Source organism: Ipomoea nil, unplaced genomic scaffold (assembly GCF_001879475.1).
Source record: "Ipomoea nil cultivar Tokyo-kokei standard unplaced genomic scaffold, Asagao_1.1 scaffold1509, whole genome shotgun sequence".
In the NCBI taxonomy this organism is placed as follows: Eukaryota; Viridiplantae; Streptophyta; class Magnoliopsida; order Solanales; family Convolvulaceae; genus Ipomoea; species Ipomoea nil.
Window position 1 is genome coordinate 3,699,860 of NW_017617937.1, and position 27,992 is coordinate 3,727,851.

Here is a 27,992-nt window from a genome sequence, read left to right on the forward strand (position 1 = left end):
TAGTTTTTATGATACTTTTATTTTATGTTAATCTCTCTCTCTCTCTCTCTCTCTATATATATATATATATATATATATATATATATATATTATTTTTATACTTAAGTTATAATATTATTAGTACAAAATTAATTATACTTGCCTTAATAATTAATTATTAAATTCATTGTCTAATTTTTATTTAAAAAAAGAAAACTGGAAAAGATTCCATAATTCACTTAATAATAATAATAACATGGTTTTCAGTAAAAAGGAAAATGAAATCTGATCTGCAAGTCAACAAAAATAATAATAATAATAATAATAATAATAATAATAATAATAATAATAATAATAATAATAATAATAATAATAATAATAATAATAATAATGATAAAAAAAATTGGGTAGATAATAATAAATATTCCACAGTTTTCTTATATTGTTCTACTAGGCCATACAATTGACTCTTCGGATTGAGAAATTTGAAGATTGGACCTCAATTCCTGAGATTTTAGAGATTTGATTTTGTAATAATAATAGTCTGTATCTATATATATATATATATATATATATATATTACACTATTATTAAAAACAAAATCCTCATTTATGTTTTTCCGTTCAAACTCTTACACCCAAACAATTAATACTTGATAATTAATTAACTAAAGATTAATAAGAAGAAGAAGAAGAATACAAATAGACTTAAAACGGAAAATGGAAAATTCATTGCCTAATTTTTATTTAAAAAAAGGAAAAATAGAAAAGATTCCATAATTCACTTATTAATAATAATATCATGGTTTGCAGTAAAAAAAAAATGGACTTTGATCAGTAAGTTAATAACAATAATTAATAATAATAATAATAATAATAATAATAATAATAATAATACAAATAATAATAATAAATGAAAAAATACAAAAGGATATATAATTTACTTATAATATTAGGAATATAAAAAGGAAAAATGGAAAAGGATCCATAATTTGTTTAATAATAATAATAAAAAGATTTGTAGTAAAAAAGGAAAATGAAATATGATCTGTAACTCAATAATAATAATAATAATAATAATAATAATAATAATAATAATAATAATAATAAAATAAATAAATACAAAAGGATCTATAATTTACTTATAATATTATGAGTAAAAAACAGAAAAATAAAAAAGGATCCTTAATTCATTTTTAATAATTGACTGAAAATTAAAAATGCTTCAAAATTAACTCAAATGCAAAAAATAAAATGAATATTAATGCTTGAATATTAATAAATTACTGAAAATATAAAAATTTTCATTGAAATTAGGCCAATTGCAAAATAAAATGAATATTAATAAGTTACTAAGAATATAAAATTATTCCTTTCAATATATATATATATATATATATATATATATATATATATATATATATATATATATATATATATATATATATATTACTGGTATAAAATGTATGAATAAATATGTAAAATGAAGTTTGCATCTCAAAGTTTAGCTGAGATAGAAAGAAATATTAATCTCGATTATATATTTTATAAAATGTAAAGTTAGTAAAAAAAAAAATTGTTATTAATAATTATTGAACTCTATAATCATAATTACAGAACTCTATGTTCATTGTTACTGAACTATAAGTTCATAACTATAAAGATATATATTCATAATTTTTGAACTTGATATTCACAATTATTGAATCTCTATATTCATAATTACATAACTATATGTTTATAATTATGTTCACAACTCTATGTTCATAATTATAGACTATATATTCATAATTTTTGAACTATATATTCATAATTATGAATAATTTTTGAACTGTGTCTACCTTACAAGGTGGACACAGTTCCACAGCATAATTTGTCGGGTCAATAGTACTAAAAAAAAAATCATTTGGACTTCTGAATACTTGCCCACATTGATGGGCAAGCAATTATATGTTTGTACAACAACAATAATAATCCAAACAAAACTATATACAAAATAAAATTAAAATTAACAAAAAGAAAAAAAGAAAAAAAAAAAAAAAAAAAACAAAGGGGAGCCACGAGCTCCCTTTATATATGATGTGGGATCATTTTGATCCCACATTGAAAATGTTTGAAAAGATGAGCTCTTGAGTTCCTCCATATAAGAGGTACAAACATATAATTGTTTGCCCATCAATGTGGCAAGTATTGAGAAGTCAAAAGGTTCTTATTTAAGAAACCTTAGCTTTGTCTTCTTATTTTAGTTTTTATTATTTATTTGTTATTTATTTATTTATTTATTTATTTATTATTAGTGGTGTTGTGAAAGATTAACCCAAAATGTATGTGTTGTTTTAATTTTTAGCAGTTTGGAGTAAATTACTAGGGATGACAATGTGCCTCGTCCCCATAGAGGACGGGGACGGGAAAAAATACTGGGGATCGGGGACGGGGACGGGGATACCCCTCCCCGCCCCGCCCCGTCCCCGAAAAAAAAAATTATATATATTATAAATTAGGAATTATATTATTAGTTATTTAGCTTTATTAGATTACTTCACTACCACCGCTTAAATAATTCACTTAATTTAATTTATAAAATTAAAATCTAAAACATAAACGATTAAACATCGCAAAGTACTCAATATTATACTATAGTTTTAAAAATAACTCTATTAGCACTTTGGATTTCATTTTTTTCCGTTTGTATTTTTAAAAATTATATTAATTTGAGACTTTGACTATAGGTTGATCGGAGATGGGGATTCCCCGTCCCCGCAAAATTCCCCGCAGGGGCGGGGGATTTTTTCAATTCTCCGTCGGGGACAGGGTCGGGGTAGCGGGGACGGGGACGGGGAGTACCTGTTGCGGAATATTATTGAGCTATTAAATAATATTTTTGGTGTTTTGATAAACGATAAATTGTTAAAATGGCTAATTTGTTAAAATTTTGACAAATTTGTCAACAACAACAATAATAATAATAATAATAATAATAATAATAATAATAGTAATAATAGTAATAATAGTAATAATAATAATAATAATAATAATAATAATAATAATAATAATAATAATAATAATAACAATAATCCAAACAAAACGATATATACAAAATAAAATTAATTTTTTTTTAAAAAAAAAAAAAAGACAAAAGGGAGCCACGGACTTCCTTTGTAAATGATGTGGGATCATTTTAATCTCACATTGAAAATATTTGGAAAGAGGAGCTCTTGAGCTCCTTATATAATAAGAGCAATGCTCCTCTTACAAACATAATTGCTTGCCCATCAATGTGGGCAAGTATTGAGAAGTGCAAAGTCTTTTTTTTTTTTTTGAGAAGTAAAGGAAAATTAAAAATGGAAAGGAAATATATCAATAATAATATTTTACATAATCAAATAGTAAATGCATATTTTAAAAAAATAGTAAAGGTAAATTAAAAATGGAACGAAAATATTTCATTAATAATATTTTACATCATCAAATTAAAGTGGAACGAAAATTAGGTAAAAATATCACTGTATCTATATTCTTCTCCCAAAAGGTTGAATCCCCAACCCTAAGAGCCCCCCACACCCCGGTCTGACAAATATTTGGGAGGAACTGCATCTATATTCTAATTGACTGAAAATGAAATCTAATATTACTAATTAACTGAAAATAATTATAGGAAATGAATATTAATAATTGATTGCAAATAAAATATGATCCATAATTGACTAAAAAAAAAAAAAAGAAATGGTCAGATCAATGCATTTTAATTAAAAATGGAATGTGATTCAAAAAAAAATTAAAAAATGAAATGGAAATTCAAAATTGGAGGAAAATATTTCAATAATAATATTCTACATTATCAATAGTAAATGCATATTTTAAACAATAGTAAAGGTAAATTAAAAATGGAACAGAAATATTTCAATAATAATATCTACATCATCAAATAAAAATGGAACGAAAATTAGGTAAAAATATCATTGCATTTTGATATTCTAATTGACTGAAAATAAACAAAAAAAATGGCTGAAAATGAATCTAATATTACTAATTGATTGAAAATATAAAAGGATAACTAATTGAGTGATATTCTACCATTATATATTTTCACACAATTAACCCGCCTTGATGGATTGAAGGTATTAGCTCTAGACGAAGATAAACAAGATTGTGTTGCCACTACCAATGTCGTCTGCAAAGAAGTTTCAATAATGTGTAAATATAATTGGTGATATTATGTTTTTTTTTTAAATGAAAAAAATTGCTATATATCTAGACCAAAAAATATATCTTTCATACAAATGAATAAGGATAGCAATTCATTTCTATAACTGAGTTGTTAGAGAACGAGCACATTTGCCTAATTTATGAAAATACTAAACAATAATAAATAAAATCTTCAAAGTTATATCACTGTATGCGTACATCTAGATATTAGCTATTAATTTGAGCAATTATTTGCACAAATTCAAGCAATGATAACTGATGGGGTGTGGACCCCGGGCCTAAAGTCTGGGAGAGAGAGAAAAAGCCCAAGAGATAAAGAGTGGCCCGGAAAGAGGAAGAGGCCAGGCCCAAAAGAAGGAAAGCTTAAGAGAAGCATGGACCGAGCCACGGAGTCGGCCCGACCATGAGGTCGGCGCGAGTGTTCGGTCAGTGCAAGTGACGAAGAGACCGTTGGAGCATTTAAGATGACGTTTAATATATAGCCCAGTCAAAGAGCCGTTGGGAGGCCCAGTAACGGCAACCCATCGGCCTTTAGGGATAAATAGAGGTTAATGAGCCAATTATGACCTTAAATGTATGTTTTGAAGTCAAAATCAAGGGATACCTACTATAAAAGGCTCCTCCAAAGCTGTAAAAAGGCGGGTTCATGCCGAGAGAATAGAGACCCATACACACAAAAATTGCTTATTCCCTTCTATTTTTGAAAGGTGAATCCACGGTTGTGTTGGACCTCTCTGAACCCAAAAACCCTAAAACCAACAATAACATCAAAATATATAAACGATCCAAACCATATCTTTAATTGTACTATAAAATATTTGATATTCTAATTTAAATAATTATTTATTGATTTATATATTCTTATTATATTATAACAAATTCATTCCGTGCATCGCACGGGTGCAAATACTAGTAATAATAATAATAATAAACACTTTCCTAATAAAAGAATATAATAATTTAAAAAGTAAAAAACATTTTTTAATAAAAGACTCTGTCAAAGTTAACTTTTTTTTTTTTTCTTAATGAAGTGACATTTCTTGATTCACGTGTATAGCATCTAGACTAGTGGGGCACTATAAATATAATGGATACAAAAAATAAAGTGATTGCATCTAGGTAGAGGTAGCCAATAAATACAAGTTTTGATAGAATCTTCTTTTTCCTAAAAATAAAAAATAAAAAAATCCAATGTTCATTAGAGATCGACTTTTAGTAAGATGGGAGTGGATTTATGGGCATAAGTTGATGAGAATACTAAAGTTATGGAGTTGGCAAGTATGACTCAAGTAATTAAAAAAGACCAAAACTTTAGTTTTCAAAAAAAATTTAAAAAAAAAAAAAACTTCGTAGTAATTTAAGAACGCCTTTGGTACTTTCTTGTGGAGAAATATTTTTAAAGAATAAATTATTATTTTCACTTGTGCGATTCACGGAATGAATTTGTTGTAATATATTAAGAATATTTGAATCGATATATAATTATTTAAATTAGAATATCAAATATTATATAGTGCAATTAAATATATGATTTGGATCGTTTATGTATTTGATGTTATAATTGCTTGAATTTGTACAAATAATTGCTCAAATTAATAGCTAATGTCTAGATGTACCGTGTACGTATGCGGTGCTATAACTTTGAATATTTTATTTATCATTGTTTAGTATTTTTATAAATTAGACAAATATGGTGGTTCTCTAACAACTCAGTTATAGGAATGCATGAATTGTTATCCTAATTCATTTGTATGGAAGATATATTTTTTGTCTAGATATATATCAATTTTTCCATTAAAAAAATATAATATCATCGATTATATTTACACATTATTGAAACCTCTTTGTAGACGACATTGGTAGTGGCAACACAATCTTGTCCATCATCGTTTAGAGTAAACACCTTAATTCATTCCATCAGGATGGGTTACTCGGGGAAAATATATAATGGTAGAATATCAGATTCATTTTCAGTCAATTATTCTTTTTTATTTTCAGTCAATTAGTAACATCATATTCATTTTCAGTCCATTCGTTTTATTTTTAATTTTTGTTCCATTTTTAATTTACGTTTACTATTTTTTAAAATATGTCTTTACTATGGATGATGTAGAATATTATTATTGAAATATTTTTTCCCATTTTTCATTTTCCTTTACTTGATGATGTAGAATACTATTATTGAAATATTTTCTTTTTTGTTTTTAATTTTCTTTTACTTGATGATGTAGAATATTATTATTGAAATATAAACGAGATTAATATTATTTTCATATACTGAGTCAGTTTGAAAGCATTTTTTATTTTCAGTTAATTATTAATAGTCATTTCATATTTCAATTGGCCTAAATTCCATGCCATTTTTATTCTCAATAAATTATTCTTTTTTAATACATCTTAATTAATTATTAATAATAGTTTTTTTTTTAAAAATTTATTTTCAGTAACTTTACATTTTATAAAATATATAACCGAGATTAATATTTCTTTTCATCTCGGCTAAACGTTGATATGCAAACTTCATTTTACATTATATATATATATATAGATTAATAGAAAATTTTATGCTATTTAAATTTAAATTTTATCTTAATTTATTAAAAAACTTTTAAAAAAAAATTAAGTTTAGATATTTTGAATTTAATTTGAATATTCGGATTGAATTAAATATATTTGAATAATGTAGCGGAATCGATTAAAATTTGAGATTCGAATATTTATCTAATGCGAATAGTTCTCAAAATAATAGAATTCTAATACGAATCAAATAGTAATATATTTGACTCCATTCATGAGTTTGATTCGTTCACACCCCTACTCCCACTTAACACTCTATTCACTTAACTACCAAGTTTCGGAGGAAATTAAATAATTAGGGTAAGGATTTGGTCGGTACTACCTAAACCCAGAAATCAAGAATCAAGAATTGAAGGAGAAGATCAGAAGAAGAAGATGATGATGATGATGGGTAATTATGTCTGGTCTCAGCTAGGCCCTTCACTTGCAACACTAATGTTCATGTGGACCATGTACCATAACTTTATCTACACTCATGCCTACAAAATTTACTGCTTTTTCTACCCATACATCCAGATCACCTTCCATGAGTTTGAAAACGAGGAGCTCCCCGGCCGCAGCAAACTATTCGTGGAGATCGAGAGGTACCTAAGCTATAATTCCTCCAAAAATGCCAAGCGCCTGGTGGCCAAAGGCGTCAAGGACAGCACCCAGGCGTTGGTTCTCACCATTGACAACCACGAAGAGGTGAGCGATGTGTTTGAAGGGATTAAGGTTTGGTGGAGCTCCAATCACTACACTCCCAACCGACAAAAGGAGGCCAAGCGGCGGTTCTTCAAGCTTAAGTTTCACGGGAAGAACCGAGACATCATCACTGGGTCTTACCTCAAACATGTTTTGGACGAGGGAGAAGCCATAGCTGTGAGGGACAGGAAGCGGAAGCTTTACACCAACAACAAGAGCGAAAGCTGGGTCGGGTGGAAGAGCACCAAGTGGAGCCATGTCATCTTCAACCACCCTTCCAATTTCAACACTCTAGCCATGGAACCAAACCGGAAGCAGGTAAGTGATTTAGTGATGAAATCATAGGCAGTTATAAATAACTGTATAAATGAGAAAAGATAGCTAATAGTTATAATAACTAGTCTAATAACTATCATACAGGAGTTAGACTAGCGTAACTGGAGACGTTGTCATGCATCGAGGCCTGTTGTGGCCAATGAGATGTCGTTGCCATGCATCATGGCCTGTTGTGGCCGAAGAGATGACCAGTTGAATTGTGACAATAGTTTGGTCTTGACGATACCGACGTTGTCATGCATCGCGGCCTGTTGTGGCCAATGAGATGTGAGATGTCGTTGCCATGCATCATGGCCTGTTGTGGCCGAGGAGATGACCAGTTGAATTGTGACAATAGTTTGGTCTTGACGATACCAAACGAAATGACTCTGGTTGACTCTGGTTGGCGGCGAACGCGGAATCGGTTAACTTTGCCGGCAACATCCCAGGAGATCAAGTTCAACAAGAGTAGCGTGGACTTGCCGGCGCCGGGAAATTCGTAGGTGTGAGTTTGATAAGGGAGTGTGTAGTAGCCTGAAGTTGGGTGACTTTAGTGGTGCCGGAGCAGTAGCTGTAGCTTGGGTGGTGGACGTCATTGAGTAGGAAGGAAGCAAGGGAGAATTAAAAAAAAAATGATAGTCTCTTTCATAGGAAATTTTAGGCTCTTATACCACAATAAGATTATGAACAAGTGATTTATTGATGAAACCATAGGCAGTTATTTATAAATAGCAGCGCAAATGGGAAAAAGATAGCTAATAGTTATAACAAGTAGTCTAATAACAATTATACATGAGCTATACAAGAGCTAGACTATGACTAAATACAATAACGGAAGATCTAAGCCACACATATCTTTAACAGTAAGCACATAGCATGTAAATCAAATCAATCAACTAAACAATGTTCATGATGAACAGGAAATCATGGAAGAGCTTCACAATTTCACAAACTTGAAGGACTATTATGCCAAGATAGGGAAGGCCTGGAAGCGGGGATATCTCCTCCACGGCCCGCCCGGGACAGGGAAGTCTAGCATGATCGCCGCCATGGCCAATCTTCTGCAATACGATGTGTATGATCTTGAGCTCACAGCGGTGAAGGATAACAGCGACCTGAGGAAGCTATTGATAGAAACTTCCTGCAAGTCCATCATTGTAATCGAAGATATCGATTGCTCTCTTGACCTAACAGGCCAGAGGAAGAAGTTGGAGAAAGAAAAGAAAGATCCAATCAAGAAGGAATTACTCAAGGAGAAGGAGAAGAGCAGTAAGGTGACTCTATCAGGCCTTCTAAACGTCATCGATGGACTCTGGTCAGCCATTGGAGAAGAAAGAATCATAGTTTTCACCACCAATTACATCCAAAAGCTCGACCCTGCTCTGATTCGGAGAGGGAGGATGGACAACCATATTGAGCTCTCCTATTGTTGCTTTGAAGCTTTCAAGGTTCTGGCCAAAAACTATCTGGACCTTGAATCCCACCAACTTTTTCCAGAAATCAGAGGATTGCTGGGGGAAACTAAAATCACCCCTGCAGATGTTGCTGAGAATTTGATGCCCAAATCTGGCCGAGAGAAAGCAGATACGTGCCTGGAGAGATTGATCAAGGCCCTGGAAACTGCAAAAGAAGAAGCCAGGTTGAAAGCTGAGGAAGAAGAGAGAACCAAAGAGAAAGAAGCAGCAGAAGATACCAAGAAAGCTGAGAGCTTGGTTAAGGAAAATTTTAATGGCGATACCAAGAAAAGTGACACCATGGCTAAAGAAAATGGTGATAAGCACAGAGGCCCTGTTTAATGCATTTTTATGTTTTTTCATTTTTTTAAATAGTTTTTTCATATTTCTTTTTAGAATTTGAAAACATTAGTACCTTCAAATTTAATGTGTACTAAATTATATTTAATTAAAGGATCAAATTTGAAACAAAATTCATAAAAAAGTGACTATTTATGATCAAATTGAAAACTAAAGATAAAATTGGAAAAAGTCAATAGCAGTAAACTATGGTCCAATACGATTGTCAAATAAAATTATAATAGAGTTAAAATATCCTTTAATATTTTTTAAAAATGAAACTAAAAAACAAAGCTCATGTATAACGTCAAATGAAACTGTAATAAAATTAAGGGAAAATGACACTTTTTCCCCTGAGTTATATACCTATAGCATTTTTTCCCCTTAAATTATTGAAGTGGCTGTTTTTCCCCCTGAAATGTTAAATGGACATATTTACCCTTAAACTAAATATTTAATTTATTTTTTTTTCTCCAACAAATTATGACCATAATTTGGTTCAAACTAAACAAACACTATAGCAACCAAACAAAAATATTTCAATTACAATTTAGAATCGAAATTCGATATTTAGAGTTTATTAAAATCGTGAACCGGAACGGACGGTTAATGTTCCGAACTGAAAAAATAAAATACATTTATTATTGAATTTAGACTATTTTAAAATAAAAAATAAAATTTTAAAATAAAGACGATTCAAAATCGCGAATCAGATCCGGAACCGCCGGTTCACGGTTCAAGATTCAATTTTTTTGATAGATAATTTTAATAAATTGGCATTAAATATTGGGTTCTAGATCTGAATTATAATCGTAAACTATTAATTCGATTGCTTTAGTATCCGGTTCAATTCAAATCGAACCGTGGTCATCCCTACGTATACGCAATAATTTGTTGGAGTAGTAAAATAAATAAAATGTTTACTTTAAGGGTATAAATGTCAATTTAATATATCAGGGGGGAAAAAACACCACTTTTAGAATAATTGAGGGGGCTAATGTGCTTACCTAAATAATTGAGGGGGAAAAAGTGCTATAAGTATATAACTCATGGGTAAAAAGTGCCATTTTCTCTAAAATTAAAATGATATGAAGTACTTTAGTACTACGAAACTAGTGTAATTGAAGAATGAAACTAAAAAACATATCTCATACAATAATAATATATATTGTCAAATGAATATAAAATGTAATTAAAATTATACTTCAATGCTGCTGTAATTAAAAAATATTTTGTAAAAAGGAATTCGGTTATAATATTGATTTTATTTTTTAATGAAGTGACATCTTCTCCTTCACCGACAATATACATGATACATCGGCAGTGCATCAAATATTAACCCATAATAAATCGTAGTTTAATTTCATTTTCCTTGTATAATTAAAAATAGTAATTCCTTGGAGTCTTGGAGAATATGAGTCCTGATAATATTGGGAATCAAAAAGATTATGATCATCTATAAAAGCCTTAATTATTAGCTCTGATCTGCGCTGCCTAGCCTGTGTATGTATCCAAAACGCATTATTCCATAGCTTTCAGCAAAAAAGTATTCCGCAATAACTACTTTTGCTTCAATTATATTCATCCACAAATTAAAAGATCAGATGGCAGTATTGGGCAGAAAGATTCGGAATTTCATGAAGAACAAGTTTCACCGGAACACTAGGCATGGCGGCGGCGCCGGAGTTCCGAAGGGGCACGTCATCGTCTACGTCGGCGAAGAGGAAAAGGAATACTGCGTTTCATCTGAGTATTGGGACGCTATGCACTTTCTTCGAGAGTCTCATGAACAAAACCTACGATGCTTGCCGGATGTTTCGCCGCATGAATTCGAAATTCATCTCAACCGTGCAAAGCTTCTCGTTAAGCAAAAAGTATTCAACCTTTTCACTTTTACTGCAGCATCAACTACACATCTTACCATTTAAACCAATTCATAATCTGAATCCGTCTCTGACGTCTAGGTTAATAGACGATAATGGAAGAGAAGATTGCATGCATATTTCTTTTTGATTTTTCAGGATATCTTTATTTCTTGATTTTCTTTTGTGGCAAAAACTCCATCTAGTGGGAGAAGTAGGGTTCTTATATGTATTATTATACTTTTTTAAAATATTTTTCAATCAATAAATATTACATTTTTTTTAGTATAAATTGTTGACGAACAAGGAAAATAATCAACATACTATAATGAAATTGTATGGCATTGAGTTCACTGCAGAAAAGTGAGGAACTAGATGATAAAACATGAATTAATATGGGTAATCAATCAAGCAGTCAAGCCGACATTAGATGATAGTCGAAATAAATGTGAAAATGTAAATTAAAAATAAATTAAAATAAAAATCGAAAGCTATTGCTTTCACCGATTACTGGAACCTGCTGGTATATAATCATATTTCTTAGGAACTTAGAGGATATTGATTATCAAGAAAAAAGTAGTCAATATTCTTCATGAAGTTAACAAACACCTCTTCCAAGTTATTTTTTTCTTGCTCATAAATATGGAGAATATTGATTATTTATTTAAACATATAAAATAGAGAAACAACTTACTTATGAATTTCGCAACTTGAAGAAGAAAAAAAAAAAACCTTCGATTGCATGTATGTAGGTATAAGAAGAAAAGAATGACGGTTGCGCAATGAGTTTCAAGAGATTATAATTTGAAATGAGTTAATACCCAAAATAGTCCCTCGACTATGTCGTAATTACCAATTTGGTCCTCGACTATCATTCTTACCCAATTAAGTCCTCAACTATACAATTTTTACCCAATTTAGTCCTTTGTCAATTTGACTGTTTGTTGACTGTCAAAAGTGAAAATAAAGTTGTAATTTTACAAGTTTTCTCCTTCCTCCTCATTTAGCAGCGCCAAACCATGCATCGGATAGCCCATGAATTTGATTTCCAACGATTTTTTGACGATCGAAATATGATCGGAGTGTATTGCTGCATGATTTGGCGCTGCTAAATGGAGAGGAAGGAGAAATCTTGTAAAATTATAATTTTATCCTGACTTTTAACAGTCAACAAACAGTCAAATTAATACAGAGGACTATATTGGGTAAGAATTGTATAGTTGAGGACTAAATTGGGTAAGAATGGTAGTTGAGGACCAAATTGGTAATTATGACATAGTCGAGGGACCATTTTGGGTATTAACTCATTTGAAATTTTTATTTTACCCATGTATTATTAAATTGTTTTTAAGTTTTTCATTAGCTACAGACAGAATATTAAAGTTAGGGACCAAACTTGCCACTTTGCTCATAACTGAAGGACTAAACTCGGATACGACCATAACTTAGGGACTCACTCGGAACTTGGTTATAACTCAGGGACTAAAGATGCAATTTTTCCTATTATGTATTATGTTATATTATATGTATTATCTTTTCAAAAATAAAAACTATGTGTATTCTGTTATACAATTATGTACATTCGAAACATAAGATTTTTTTAAGAACTTAACAAACACAAAAGAAAAAAGGAGAAAATTTCAATTTTGGTCACATGACTATAGGGGCATTGTTAATTTTAACGCCGGACTTTTAAAAGTGTCAATTTAGTACCTTGACTATGTAATTTTTGTCAATTTTGATCACTCCGGTCAAATTGACGGTCAAATTTAGGCGAAAAAATTTAATCCAACATTTAGTCTAGAAAGGATCAAAAGACAATTTTGCCCCTCAGATTATAGACTAAATGTTTGATCCCACCCCCATCTCATATATAACCTTTGTATGTATATATGTATATATAGTACACGTTTTAATATTAGTATAAAAAACAGATGAATATTAATAAGAAGTGAGTTAGATTAGTTAGCAAAGCATATGTTTGGTTAAAATGAAGGTCATGGGTTCATTTCTTGTCATTAACACATTTTCTCTCACACACACACATAACATTATTTTATATTAATAATGAGATGTATAATTTATAATGTGTTTTTTATTCAAATTATTTTATCAAATTAATTATGTTTCATATTTTGTTATGAATATTTTTATAAAGTTTCGATGGGTTTTATTTTTTGTTCATATCCAACAATATTTATACCTATATTTCTTAGATATTTTTTTTCAAATAATCTTTTTTGTTTTAACGTTTCGCCTTCACTGAAAAAAATTTCTGAATCCGTCCCTACTTCTTCGCCTTTCTCAACGGAATTCCGGGCTCCGGTCCTGGTTGCATCTAGGTTGCCAAATACGGGTTTGTTTTCTTTATCTCCTTCTCCCTAATAACTAAATCAAATATCAATTAGAGCATCTTCCGTGGTTTTGATTTTTTCCTAACTTTTTTTGTGGGTTCCAATAATCTCCACGTCAACTTTCATTATCACAATAATCTCTAAAATTGCATGCCTCTCTCTCTCTCTCTCCTTTTTTTTTTCGAATAGTGAAGATTTTTTTTATTACATTCCCATAAATCCAAGATTTTTCTCATCCAAGATTTTTCTCAATTTTGTGTGAGTCCACTCACTTCAAATCAACTACCATTTAATTTATTAAGGAAACTAATATAAATTTAATTATAATTTGTAATTTAATTAAAATTTATTAAATTCTAAGTATTATATATCATCCAAATTTTACTATAACACGTCATAAAAAAAATTCTTATCAAAAAACTAAATCAAGAATTAGCTATATGTGTGTGGTCGTGTGTTTAAATGAGAACAAGCTAAGGTCCTCTTGTAAAAAATGAGAACTAAAAATAACCCATTGTTAATAATAATAATAATAATAATAATAATAATAATAACAAACAAATAAACAAAGTAGTTTAATTTCCTTTTCCTTTTCCTTGTATAAATCAAAATAGAAATTCGTTGGAGAATCTCAGTCCTGATAATATTGGGAATCAAAAAGATGATCTTTAAAAGCCTGATCTGCGCTGCCTGTGTATCCAAAACGCATTCGATAGCTTTCAGCAAAGAAACATTGTGCAATCACTTTTTGCTTGAATTATATTCATCGACTAAAGATCAGATCAGATCAGATATGGCAGTATTGGGCAGAAAGATTCAGAATTTCATGAAGAACAAGTTTCACTGGTGGAACACCAGGCATGGCGGCGCCGCCGGAGTTCCGAAGGGGTACGTGATCGTGTACGTCGGCGAAGAGGAAAAGGAATACTGCATTTCATCCAAGTGCTGGGACGCTATGCAACCGCTTCGAAACCTTCACGAACAAAACCTACGGTGCTTGCCGGATGTTTCGCCTCATCAATTCCAAATTTATCTCAACCGTGTAAAGCTTCTCCTCAAGAAAAGACCCAGACCTTATGTTCTTGGCTTGCTACCTGCAGAGGCGAATTGAAGCCGCCCAACAAAATTTTCTGGATTGAAAGACGATAATGGAAGAGAAGATTGCATACTTCTTTCTTTTAGGATATCTTTATTTCTTGATTTTCTTTTGTGGCAAAAACTCCATCTAGTGGGATTGGTTGGGTCCTTATACGTATTTTATACCTTTTTTTAAAATAATTTTTCAATCTATAAATATTACAATTTTTTAAATTAAGAATATTTTTGGTAACCAATCACCTTGAGCTTAGATTTTACATTTGTGGTTCTCTTTGAGGGAAGGTCACAGAGAGGCTGGTAGAGAAAGTATTAATAGTACGCGTTTGGTACTTTCTTTATGGAGAAATATTTTTAAAGAATGCATTTGATGACAATAATTTTGTACGAAGAATTTGGTAACTTGATGACAATAGTTTAGAAATAGGGAGGACTAAACTAGCCCAGTGCAAAAAAAGCAAAGAGGATTAGGCCCCATGCTAACTTGCTAAGGAAAGCCCATAAGCAAATTATGCAATTGTTATGCCGTGCAACCGTGTGTACCGTTCTTGGTACACACGGTTGAAAACGGCACCGTATAGTGCCAGGGAAGTAACGGTGCCGTTAGTGGCACCGTTTCACTCATCCCGATATTTAAAAAAAAAATATTATTATTATTGCCATAAAACGCCACTATACTCCTTTTTCCGCCATTTCCAACGTTTCGTCTCTAACAAGCTACACACTTCCTTCGCACTGTAGCAGTCTTCATCTCTCTCTCTGTCTACTCGGAGTCGCGATTTTCGTCGTCTTCATCTCATTGTCGCCGGAGCGTGTTTTGTTCACCATTGTTGCCATTTTCGCCATTTTCATTCTAGCATTGTCGCCTTTTATCATCGCATTCTCCATCAGGTATAATGTATTTTTGTGTTTTTTGACTGTTAACATTCATATTCGCTGTATATTCTTGTTATTTTTGACTAGGGTTTTGCAACACGATTTTGCATTTTTCTCAAACAGATCAATACTCTGTTTTTTTTCTGTTTGTTTGATTGTTTTTTGGTGTTTTCTGAAATGTTTGTGGACAAATAGTTGTGATATTGTGGATATATAGCTTTATACTTGTGGTTTTATAGTTTAATACTTATGCATGTTCGAAAATATCATTCCTGTCTTCAATTAGTGTGTTTCTGAAATGTTTGTGGACAAATAATTGTGATATTGTGGATATATAGCTTTATAATTGTGGTTTTATAGTTTAATACTTATGCATGTCTGAAAATATCATTCCTCTCTTCAATTATTGTGTTTCTGAAATGTTTGTGGACAAATAGTTGTGATATTGTGGATATATAGCTTTATAATTGTGGTTTTATAGTTTAATACTTATGCATGTATGAAAATATCATTCTTGTCTTCAATTAGTGTGTTTTCTGAAATGTTTGTGGACAAATAGTTGTGATATTGTGGATATATAGCTTTATAATTGTGGTTTTATAGTTTAATACTTATGCATGTGTGAAAATATCATTCCTGTCTTCAATTAGTGTGTTTTCTGAAATGTTTGTGGACAAATAGTTGTGATATTGTGGATATATAGCTTTATAATTGTGGTTTTATAGTTTAATACTTATGCATGTCTGAAAATATCATTCCTCTCTTCAATTATTGTGTTTCTGAAATGTTCGTGGACAAATAGTTGTGATATTGTGGATATATAGCTTTATAATTGTGGTTTTATAGTTTAATACTTATGCATGTCTGAAAATATCATTCCTCTCTTCAATTATTGTGTTTCTGAAATGTTTGTGGACAAATAGTTGTGATATTGTGGATATATAGCTTTATACTTGTGGTTTTATAGTTTAATACTTATGCATGTATGAAAATATCATTCCTGTCTTCAATTAGTGTGTTTCTGAAATGTTTGTGGACAAATAGTTGTGATAATATGGATGTATAGTTTAATAATTCTTATTTACAGAAATGGCTCGTGAACCTACACTGGCTGAGGCTTTTAGAGAAACAAAAAGAAGAAGAACAGAGTACCGGACAGCAGCAATTCTAGATTCACAAGCAGCTCAGAGCTCTAATCCAACTAGTGAACAACCAGCAGCAGCCCTAAATTCACAAGCAGCTCAGCGCTCACGCCCTGCTAAGGAAACAACTGTTGCAGAGACTTCAACGAGACGGCGCCGACGAACTAGAGAACACAGGAGAGATTACTTCAATACGAGGATGGGGCCAAAGCTGATGTTTGATCTTGTCCAGAGGCTCTCACCACGACAGAAACAAGCTGTCGTAGAAACTGGATTTGGTGGACTTCTTCATCTCCAACTCTGCACCAATGAATCAAAGTTGGTGCAATACCTGCTGGACAACTTTAATGTTTGCAGGTGTGATTTTGTATTAGAGGATGATAGTCTCCACATTGAAGAGGAAGATGTCGAATACACGTTGGGAATCCCGCGAGGGCCTCTGAAGGTCAATGAGGGGACAAAGATGGAAGACACCTCAACCCGTGAATACAAACTGCTGCTGACTTCATGGAGAAGGAGGTGGGGTATTACAGCAGGCTCGCCAATAACTACACAGATGCCAGATGAGATTGTTAGGAGAGCTGATCATGGTGATGAGTTCAAGAGGGATTTCGTAGTCTTTGTCGTTTCCTCCATGCTTCGAGGAAACACAACACGCTACTCCAAGTACAGGATCTTAAACTCATTGATTGATGTTGATATGATTAAAGAGTACAATTGGTGTGCCTACACATACCAATCTCTCATTGACTCGATAGATAGTTACAATGAAGATAGAAAGAGAAGCTTTTGGGGGCCAATGACATTGATATTGGTCAGTTCTTATTGTCTTTAATCTAGTTGCATGAATTTTATGTAGTTGTACGTGTATAACTAACAATTTATTATGGATATATATGCATGAAACTTGGAATATACTCAGTTTAATAAGATCCTTTATGTAGTTTAATTTGTGGATATATAGTTTTAAAATTGTGGATATATAGTTATGTGATTATGGATATATAGTACTCTGTGAATATATGAATGTATTACTCTGTGGACATACTGTTAATAATTCTGGATATATATTAATGTGTTTTTGGATGTATAGTTATGGGTTTATGGATATATATGCATGACACTTGGAATACACTCAGTTTAATGAGGTCCTTTATGCAGTTTAATTTGTGGATATATAATTTTAAAATTGTGGATATATAGTTATGTGATTATGGATGTGTAGTACTCTGTGAATAAATGTATGTATTACTCTGTGGACATACTGCTAATAATTCTGGATATATATTAATGTGTTTTTGGATGTATATTTATGGGTTTATGGACATATATGCATGAAACTTGGAATATACTCATTTTATTAATATCATTTTTTATTTCTGAATTTTGTGGATATATAGTTTTAAAGTTATGGATATATAGTTATGTGATTATGGACATATAGTTATGCATTACACTGTGACCATGCAATTAAGAATACATGGATAAATTGTTCTAAATTCATCTTTAACATAATCTTCTGTAATTTGTAGCTGTTCTACTTTGATCGAGTAGAATTCAAAGGAATGAAGATCAACAGGACATACCCTAGCATACTTGCTTGGACAACCACGCTTGTAAGAAAGAGAGTCAAGGCTGAAAAAAGGGCTGGTGGGTTTGGAAAGGGAAGGGTTATCCCTAGAGTTAAGAAGCCAAGGACTGATGCTACCACCTCACTGCAACAACCTGCAGGCACTGCTGCTGCTACAACCTCACTACCACAACCTGCATTTACTGCTGCTGCTACTACTTCTTCTACTCCTGCTACTGCAACACCGACACCAACTACAAGTGAGCCACTCTCAAGTGTTGATCGGGTGACCCGTGTGCTCCAAAAGCTAGCATCAGATGTCCTGGAGTTTGGTGAAGCTATGTCTGAAATTGGAAAGCAGGGCGCACCTATTGAAGTCATGAAGAAAGCGTTCTCAGGGATATCAAACATGCTAGGTGCTGCAAGCGCAATTGAATCAACTTCCATTCCAACTGAATCTCAGTTGGATGACATATTCTTTGGGAGTGAAACTTTCACCGCTGCAGTGGATTCATTGGTGGAAGCATTTCAGAAGACAACAAGAACCATGGAATTTGAAGCTCCATCATTTGATTTGGGAATACACTGCAATGAATCGCAACCGCAGCCATGTGAGCAACACACAGAGCAAGTAGTTGAAGAGGACCTACCATTGGATGCTTTGGTTCAACAAATTGGAGAGGATGCAGGACTGTCAACGACCTTGGAAGCACAAGTAACTCCTCCACTTGTTAGGGTCCCATTTCAGAGATATGTTCGTCATGCCGCTGCTACTGATGCTGATGTTGATGACTTTGATTGGTAAATTTACAGTTTGTTATTTGCATTTGGCTTTAACGTTATGAATTTATAGTGCTAAAATTATGAATATAAACTTATGAACATTTTTACAACTGTGGACATATAGCTTTAAAATTGTGGATATATAGATATAAAATTATGAACATTTTAAATCTGTGAATATATAGTTCTATGATTATGTACATATATGTTTAATATTATGGATATAAAGTTCTAATGCTGTGGATATATAAACAACAGTGCCATGCAAGAAAGTGAGTCTGATGTTGATGACGTGACTGTTAGGATGAGACCCCAGCGACGATTCAGGAACAAACCTCTTTGTTTGAGGTCACCATACTGGACACAGAATGCAGGTTTTATACGCACTACAACTCCACGGGAAAAAATCATTTCAAACTATGCATTCTTGAGTGTGTCTACCGAACACCCAGAAGAGTATGTTTGAACACATATATTTATAATAACCTTTAAATTACTTAGATAGTTCATATTATTATAACTATTGGTGTTATTATTATTATTGTTATTTTGGTGCTGTAGTGAGTTGCTGTTCAGCTATGGTGACTACTACCTAACAAGGCGTCACTTCTCAACTTTGAGCAATGGTGAGTTGGATATAGACTTCTTGAATGTTTGGTCTTTGCGGCTAACTTTGAAGAACACAGAACGTGCTGTTGGGATACCAAAACGCGTATTCTTCACCACACTGCCACATGTAAGAGTTATTTTTGACATGCAAATGCGCATTTTTAAAAATCTAGTACTCTAAGCCTTTTGAATACTCATTTTTTGCATTTCTGTGTATTCAAAAACAGCTGCAGCTTGATCCATCTGATGATTGGATGAAAAGTCTCCCAGCTGAGAAAAGGATGGAAAATTTCAATGATAGATTGAATTATGAAATATCAAGTTTTGGAAACCTGGAAATCAGTGATGCAGACCTTGTAAGATCTATTACACACACTTAATTTAATAATTTAAGATTTTATTATTGATATATATGCATGAAGCTTGGAATATACAAAGTTTAATAAGATCCTTTATAAAGTTCTGAATTTGTGGATATATAGTCTTAAAATTGTGGATATATAGTTATGTGATTATGGATATGTAGTACTCTGTTAATATATGAATGTATTACTCTGTGAACAGGCTGTTAAGAATTCTGGATATATGGTAATGTAGTTTTTGGATGTATAGTTATTAATTTGTGGATTTATATGCTTGAAGCTTGGAATATACTCGGCTTATTAAGATCTTTATAAATTTCTGAATTTTGTGGATATATAGTTTTATAATTATGGATATATAGTACTCTGTCAAATATGAATGTATACCCATGCAGTTAACAGTACCTGGGTATGTAGTTGTTTCAAATAATAACCTTTTGTTTTGGAATTAGATATTTTTCCCAGTGCATCGCCATGCACACTACTTTGTTGTGTGCATAAATGTCAAGGAATCCAAGGTTCAGGTGATAGACAACAAGGAATTGCCTGCTGGTGTTTCAGAGCTTGATAAATATGGAGACTGTCCATACAAACTGGTAGCTTATATTATATTAAAAAATCTCCTTATTGTCACCTATATATTGAATTTAAAACATTATGAACATTGAGCTAATTTTTTACCAGATTGAAGCATTCAAGGCGTACCTGGAAGCAGGACAATCCACCTTGACTCACAAACTGAACAGCATGCCAGTAGAGTTCCTTGCCATGCACTGGAAAAATGCAGAGAATGTCACCGACTGTGGCATATATGTAATGCGGCATATGGAGAGTTACATGGGTGGAGCTCTCGAGAACTGGGATCCTGGGTTCAAGAAACATATGCGCACGAATGTAAGAGTAACATAAATATATTACATTCCAACTACATCAAAAAGTGATGAAAAAATTACAATGAACTAGTTATTTATTTTTCTTATTTTACAGGCTAGCTTCATTCTTGAGTTGAGGGCAAAGTATGCTGCTTGTATCATCATGTCAAAGCTGAACAGCGTCAAAGGCGAGGTCAAGAAAGCTGCAAAGATTGAAGACAAGAAGAAGTAAAACTGGAAAGATCAATGAATGTTTTTGTGGATGAATATTTTAATATTTTCTGTTCTTATGGTTGTTTTGTAACAACTCTATCACAATTTTTGAAATTCGATCTATGAAATTCACTGAATATATAGTTCTCATATTATGGACATGTAGGTTTAAGATTGTGGATGTATGGATATAAAATTATGAACATCTTACATAAGTATAAACATACCGTTCAAATATTCATATATTCATATTTCAAGAATTATGGACATATAGGTTTAAGATTGTGGACATATTGATATAAAGTTGTGAATATTCGTTCAACTGTGAACTTACATTTTACATAAGTGATCAAGTTCACCAGTTTACATATTGATATATAGCTTCAATATTGTGGATATAATGATATAACATTATGAACACTTTTACTAATTTGACACACAATTCCAATATTTTGTGGTCATATAGTTCTCAGAATTATGGACATATAGGTTTAAGATTGTGGACATATTGATATAAAGTTATGAATATTCGTTCAGCTGTGAACTTACATTTTACATAAGTGTAAACATCAAGTTCACCAGTTTACATATTGATATATAGCTTTAATATTGTGGATATAATGATATAACATTATGAACACTTTTACTAATTTGACACACAATTCCAATATTTTATGGTCATATAGTTCTCAGAATATGTATGTATAGCTCTAATATTATGGATATATAGCTTTAGTATTATGGATATGTAGCTTTAATATTATGGATATATAGCTTCAAACCTGCAAATCAACAAGTACTAAAATTTTGAATACACAGATCAAACAACTTGTAAATTGATATCCTCAAAACAGCTAGCTACCAACTGGTATTAACCCCACTCTCAATCTACAACTGCATTATCATCTACATCATTACTATACTGACAAAACTCCGAACTCCCAAAACTTGGATGTACAAGGTACCCATCCCCGGCAATCTCAGATAGACTTTCCAAAACCAACGACTGAACAGCACCTTTTGTACTCGAAGCAACTTTATTTGCAGCACTCCTCCTCCCCTTGCAGCACTGTACTTCTTTTCAATAACACTACTCCTCCTTACGTTACGCTCACCTTTTGATCTCCGGTTTGAAGGATTTTGAATGACACCACTTGAAGATGAAACACCGCACTCTTCAATTTGCACATAGCTAATCTCAGCTTCAACCTTTTTCTTTGCTTCCTCAACTGCTTCATCACAGAACTGCCTAGTTACACTGTTATCTTGACTAGATGAAATCAATCTTTGAAACTTTCTGCAAATCTCCACAACCCAAATTGAAGGAGGGACACCAGCTCTACAAAACATTGAACCAGTATTCACATCCCTACCATCAGCAACCTTTTTAGTCCACCTTTTCATGATATATTTGTTAGGAATACTTGAAACACAGTGTATATGAAGAATGCGTAAACAATGGCAGCATAAAATTCCTAACTCCGAAATCAACTTGCAACTACACGAAATGTCTAAGGTTGACAACTTAAAACTGACTTCATGCCTTATAATATCTATATCTGGACGCCATACGTGATACTTGAACTGACAACCTTCATTCAACACCATTTCTTGATGACAGGCATTGCCTTTCATGAATTGTTCCTCAAACAAAAAATATATCTCAATCGTATATACCTCTCTAGCGTGTAACAGAAGTTTCACGTGCTCCATCATCATGTTGGGTACCCTTGAGTACAACGAAAGTCTTCACCATTCTCTTTGCTCCTCCATTCAGAAGTTACACTAACAAACGATGAATAAAAATCACATAGACCTGCAGTCTTGGACAACCTTCTTGAAATCGAATGGTTAGTAGTTTCACTCCTTTGCGATGATAAAATGCCCCCTGAAAAATAGTCCTTATTGAATGCTGGACACCACTTCTCCCTACAGTCATACAGCTTTTGTATCCAACTATTCTTGTGGCACTTGTAGTCAGTCACCAACCTGAAATGATAAGATATATGTTCAGAACTCTAATGCTATATATCCACAGTTCCAATATAATAAAACCACAAATTGAATGCATATAATACAAACAGAAAGCTCACTGCTTCACTACTACATGTTCAGACAACTAATACTATATATCCATAATTGTAATATTATATATCCACAATTCCAATACTATAAATCCATAAATTGCATGCATATAATTTAGAGACAAACAGGAAGCTCACTGCTTCACTAATACATGTTCAGACAACTAATAATATATGTCCATAATTCTAACACTGTATATTCACAATTCCAAAACTATAAATCCATAAATTAAATGCATGTAACTCAGGAAAAATCAAGAAGTTCCATTCTATACTACAACATGTTCACATAATTCTAATACTATATATTCATAATTCCAATACTATATGACCATAATTCTAATACTAAACATCCATAATTCAATTACTGGAATCGAAAAAGGAAAAAAAAAAAGTAGTGGACATACCTTGTCCAATAAAATTCAAACTCAGCTTCAGTCTCTGTGTATTTCAACACACAGTTAAACATATCTAAGAAATCCTTGTTATTCCTTAACGCCTTGATATGCTTCTTCGAATTCTCGCCAATATGCCATATGCAAAGACGGTGACGTGATGTTGGAAACACCTGACAAATAGCAGCAGCCATGGATGCACATTGATCTGTCATGATAGTCTGTGGACATTTCTCATTCATAGACCTTAAAAATGCTCTAAACAGCCACACAAATGATTCTATCCTCTCATTCATCAGAAAACCACATCCAAACATTACATTCATGCAATGGTGGTTCATCCCTACAAAAGGGCCACAAATCATATCATATTTATTAGTGCGATAAGTTGTATCGTGCACTAATAAATCCCCAAACAACTCATAGTCTTGTCTCATCCGACCATCCTCCAAAAAAAAACTGCATAGTCTTGAATCACAATCAACTTCAAAATCAAAGAAAAAATCAGACTCAGTCGACTGCCTCTTCCTAAATATTTCAATTAATGAGTTCGAACCGGTTCCATCCAAACGCTTTGATGTATCAGAAGCAATTGAATTATAAGCATCTCGATTAGTGAAGCCAACTAATGGAGACCCCCCTGCTTGATGTTTCAAGAACCTAATACCATCTGCCATTGCAACACCACTCTTCTTCAAATCTTTTAAATATAACAGTTGATTATCACCAACATTTCTATGTGAACGCAGAAGATGACTCTTGTCTACAGCACATAACTCGTGATTGTGCACTTTTACATGTTTTGTAACCGTCCACAACCCATCCTCACCGACGTCAAACTGAACACATGCACCACACCCTGACCTTGTGTCAATTTTTGAATATGCCCTAACACCAGCATTTGCCTTAACCTTAAAACCAGCTTTAGAACACATAAACATCTTCATTTGGACTGTTTGCTATATACCTTGCACCGTTGATTACCCTTCCTCACACTAAAACCAACTCTATATGCATAATTGTTATACAACTCATACGCTTCAACCCCGTTACTTACAACAACACCAACCAAATCTTCATCAACTGCAAATGCAATATATAACTCAAGTATACTAAATAATACACGTTCCATTGAAAATATAATTCCTATGTAGAGGGGTGCGGGGAATGCCGAATAAATCCAGCCATGCTCTACAAAAGGAATAACATTTTCCATGGAAAAAGAATGAACATATAACAATGCTGAACACTGTGAATTATGATCATATAAAACTACATATAGACCTGGATTAGAAGAAGAACCATCAATGTCTAACTCTATTGGATCTGAACTTGGTGAATCAACAACAACATCTTCACTGACTGCATAGTGTTAAAAGCCAGAACAGAGTATCAGTTTAGAAATTTGTGGATGTATAGTATTATAATTCTGGATGTATAGTGATAGAATTCTGGATATAAAGCTCACAGTTTCTGGACATAAAAGTTCAATAATTATGGATATACAATCCAGAACAGAGTATCCATTCACAAAATCCTTGATATATACTACTATAATTCTGGATATATAACTCACAATTCTGGATTTATAGTTCAAAGATTATGGATATATATTTCGTTCATTCAGAAACCATAAACACATAAACACCAAGAGTTACGAATGATCTCAGACTAGAATCACATAAACATCACATACACAATAAACATCACACTAAATATAAACACCTACACATATATCACACTGCAAAAATTGCAAACGACCACAAATCCATAAAAATCAAACTGCAAAATAACCTGGAACCGGTATGCAATTCATCGCCTGCTTCATCTCTCTGATCTAATGCCTCGTCTCTCTGGTCTACTGCATCATCCATCATGAGATCCATACAATAAATCAGGAAAACGACTGCGATCGCTATTGCGATTGCGATTTTACGTATACTGCAATCAAAACGCCAAACTACCAAAAAATCGCAAAACTACCAATATGATATGAATAACGCCGCTAACGGCCATCCATTTTTTTTTTTTTTTATTTTGTGCGCGCCGTGTCGTTTTTTTAGTAAAACGGCGCCGTTTTGCAACCATATGCACCTTGCTAGGTGCATTCGGTTGCACGGCATAATTTGCGTGAAGTGTCGTTGTGGTATTTGGAGGGGCAAGACTATTTTTAGAAAATTGAAGAGCAGGAAAACCTACCCAAATCTTGACCAACTAACTTGGCAACATAATCCTTAACGAACAAATGTCAATATGTCATGTCAGTGCTGATCTGATGACACCATTTCAGTTCCAACTCTCAACTAATAACAGAAATATTGTTTTAGCTAATAAATTTCGTTGAAAAGAAATTCAGTCAATTAATTCCTATGCAATAGAAACATGAACAAATAAGGTCCAATATTACAAGTGGAAGTCTCCCAACAAAATACGGCCAAGGGAACACGCTAGGAACACCATACGTTTGCCCTTAGCTAATAAAGCTGACTTTAACCTCACAAAGATCTTTTATGTTTTAAATCTTTCTATTCAATTTTTTTTTTTCTCGATACGATAAGTGTGTATATAACGATATATCGATAAGTGTGTCTATATATATAACGAATCATGTGAAAGAGAACCTTAGGTCAAAAATATGGTTTAATTCATCTATTGATTCAGTCTAGATCAACAGTAAGAATGTAGTAATTTAAAAAAAAAAAAAAAGAGCAGGGATATTATGGTAATTTTGTGTAAGTAAGTTAATTCTTTTTTTTTTTTTTGTCTTTCAAACCATTTTTTCCCTTCTTGCAGAGCACATTGTTATGCCATCCAAACACACAATGATATGCCTTCTAGTGCACATTGCTTTAGGTAAATAAATTAACTTTTTTGTCTTCCGTGAATTTGAGCACATTGTTGAGCCTTTCATAGCACATTTTTGTGCCTTCAGTTTTAAGATCATATAGTATGTGTTATATATATATATATAATATATATATATATATATATATATATATATTTATTTATTTATTTATTTATTTATTTATTTATTTATTTATTTATTTATTTAAAAAAGCATTTGATCTTGAATGAATCACTAATTAGTAACTTTGTTTGAATATTGTGATCGTTTATGATTTGTGTTGAAGATCGTGTATTAAATTTATTCTTTTCAATAATTGTTTCATATTTTTCTGCCTTACAATACACATTTTTGCATTCAAAGTTCCAGTGCATATTATTATGCCTTCCAGAGCACATTGTTGTGCCTTCATTTTTAAGATCATATAGTAGGTGTTTTATATATATATATATATATATATATATATATATATATATATATATAATATATATATATATATATATATATATATATATATATATATATATTTATATTTATATTTATAAAAATCAGTTCCTGTGCGGTTGGGTGTGTCCCATGCGGTTAAATCTAAATCATTGATCTTGCTTAAATCAACGTCCAGTATTAACAAAATTAAAAAAAAATACGGTGACAATTTGATAATTTTTGCATCTAGGTAAAATTTAAGGTGCATGATTTTTCTTTTTAAGATGCCTGGGTTTTGTGCTTAAGGTGCGTGGTTTGTGTGTTTAAGGTGAGTAGTTGTTGAAACTTAAGGTGCGTCAACCAAAAGTTTAAGGTGTGTGGTTTTCCTTCTTAAGGTGTGTGATTTGTATGCTTAAGGTGCATGAGTTATTGAAACTTAATTAAGGTGCGCCATTTCAAATAAGTGTGTGATTTGTGTTCTTAAGGTGCGTGTTTTGTGTACTTAAGGTGCGTGGTTTGTGTACTTAAGGTGTGTCGGCCTAAAACTTTAGGTACGGTTGGTTTGTGTTCTTAAAGTGCTTTGTTTCTGTGCTTAAGGTGCGTGGTTTGTGTACTTAAGGTGCGTCAACCGCACCGGAAGCTATACCCGCACCTGAACCCTTCCATTTTAGCAATCTGCACACATATTTCTTCAAATTAGGTTTTTGCTATCCTAAATCTGCAATCAAAATGTGAGATAATCAACTAGAAGGCCAGAAATCTTTAACTTATTGCGAAGTTTGTGGATGAAGTTGAAGATGAACTTTTTTGGCCATCTAGTTGATTATCCACATTTTGATTGTAGATTTAGGAGAGCAAAAACATAATTTGAAGAAATATGTGGCGCAGACTGCTGAAAAAAAAATCACAGATTACTTTAAATTGGAGTGTAAAACCTAAATTTCTAATTTA

General features: G+C 32.2%; 3 protein-coding genes across 3 annotated transcripts; 2 read left to right on the forward strand and 1 right to left on the reverse strand.

Moving 5' to 3' along the window:
* Positions 1–7,107: 7,107 nt before the first annotated feature.
* Positions 7,108–9,556, forward strand: LOC109188861 (AAA-ATPase ASD, mitochondrial-like). Its single transcript, XM_019339495.1, has 2 exons — positions 7,108–7,763; positions 8,681–9,556. Exons 1-2 carry the CDS (start codon positions 7,137–7,139, stop codon positions 9,554–9,556), a joined length of 1,503 nt encoding a protein of 500 aa, XP_019195040.1. The 5' UTR covers positions 7,108–7,136.
* Positions 9,557–18,625: 9,069 nt separating this feature from the next.
* On the forward strand, positions 18,626–21,310 carry LOC109188862. Its single transcript, XM_019339496.1, has 7 exons — positions 18,626–19,253; positions 19,494–19,691; positions 19,797–19,971; positions 20,072–20,200; positions 20,659–20,802; positions 20,891–21,100; positions 21,194–21,310. Exons 1-7 carry the CDS (start codon positions 18,793–18,795, stop codon positions 21,308–21,310), a joined length of 1,434 nt encoding a protein of 477 aa, XP_019195041.1. The 5' UTR covers positions 18,626–18,792.
* Positions 21,311–23,006: 1,696 nt separating this feature from the next.
* LOC109188863 (protein FAR1-RELATED SEQUENCE 5-like) lies at positions 23,007–25,644 on the reverse strand. The gene is made up of 5 exons (XM_019339497.1): positions 25,572–25,644; positions 25,055–25,132; positions 24,738–24,853; positions 23,783–24,681; positions 23,007–23,280 (listed from the first exon to the last, which is right to left on the reverse strand). The coding sequence occupies exons 1-5, from the start codon at positions 25,642–25,644 to the stop codon at positions 23,007–23,009; spliced, it is 1,440 nt and encodes a 479-aa protein (XP_019195042.1).
* Between the last annotated feature and the right edge of the window lie 2,348 nt (positions 25,645–27,992).

Bases quoted from the DNA above. Each gene is read 5' to 3' on its own strand.
- LOC109188861 (XM_019339495.1), top strand. From the start codon at position 7,137: ATGATGATGATGATGGGTAATTATGTCTGGTCTCAGCTAGGCCCTTCA. The intron at 7,764-8,680 runs GTAAGTGATTTA...CATGATGAACAG, and splicing joins TGGAACCAAACCGGAAGCAG to GAAATCATGGAAGAGCTTCA.
- LOC109188862 (XM_019339496.1), top strand. From the start codon at position 18,793: ATGTCTGAAATTGGAAAGCAGGGCGCACCTATTGAAGTCATGAAGAAA. The intron at 19,692-19,796 runs GTATGTTTGAAC...TTGGTGCTGTAG, and splicing joins TCTACCGAACACCCAGAAGA to TGAGTTGCTGTTCAGCTATG. The intron at 21,101-21,193 runs GTAAGAGTAACA...CTTATTTTACAG, and splicing joins AGAAACATATGCGCACGAAT to GCTAGCTTCATTCTTGAGTT.
- LOC109188863 (XM_019339497.1), bottom strand. From the start codon at position 25,644: ATGGATGATGCAGTAGACCAGAGAGACGAGGCATTAGATCAGAGAGAT. The intron at 25,133-25,571 runs GTTCCAGGTTAT...AACACTATGCAG, and splicing joins AGGCGATGAATTGCATACCG to TCAGTGAAGATGTTGTTGTT. The intron at 23,281-23,782 runs GTATGTCCACTA...TTATCATTTCAG, and splicing joins TTTGAATTTTATTGGACAAG to GTTGGTGACTGACTACAAGT.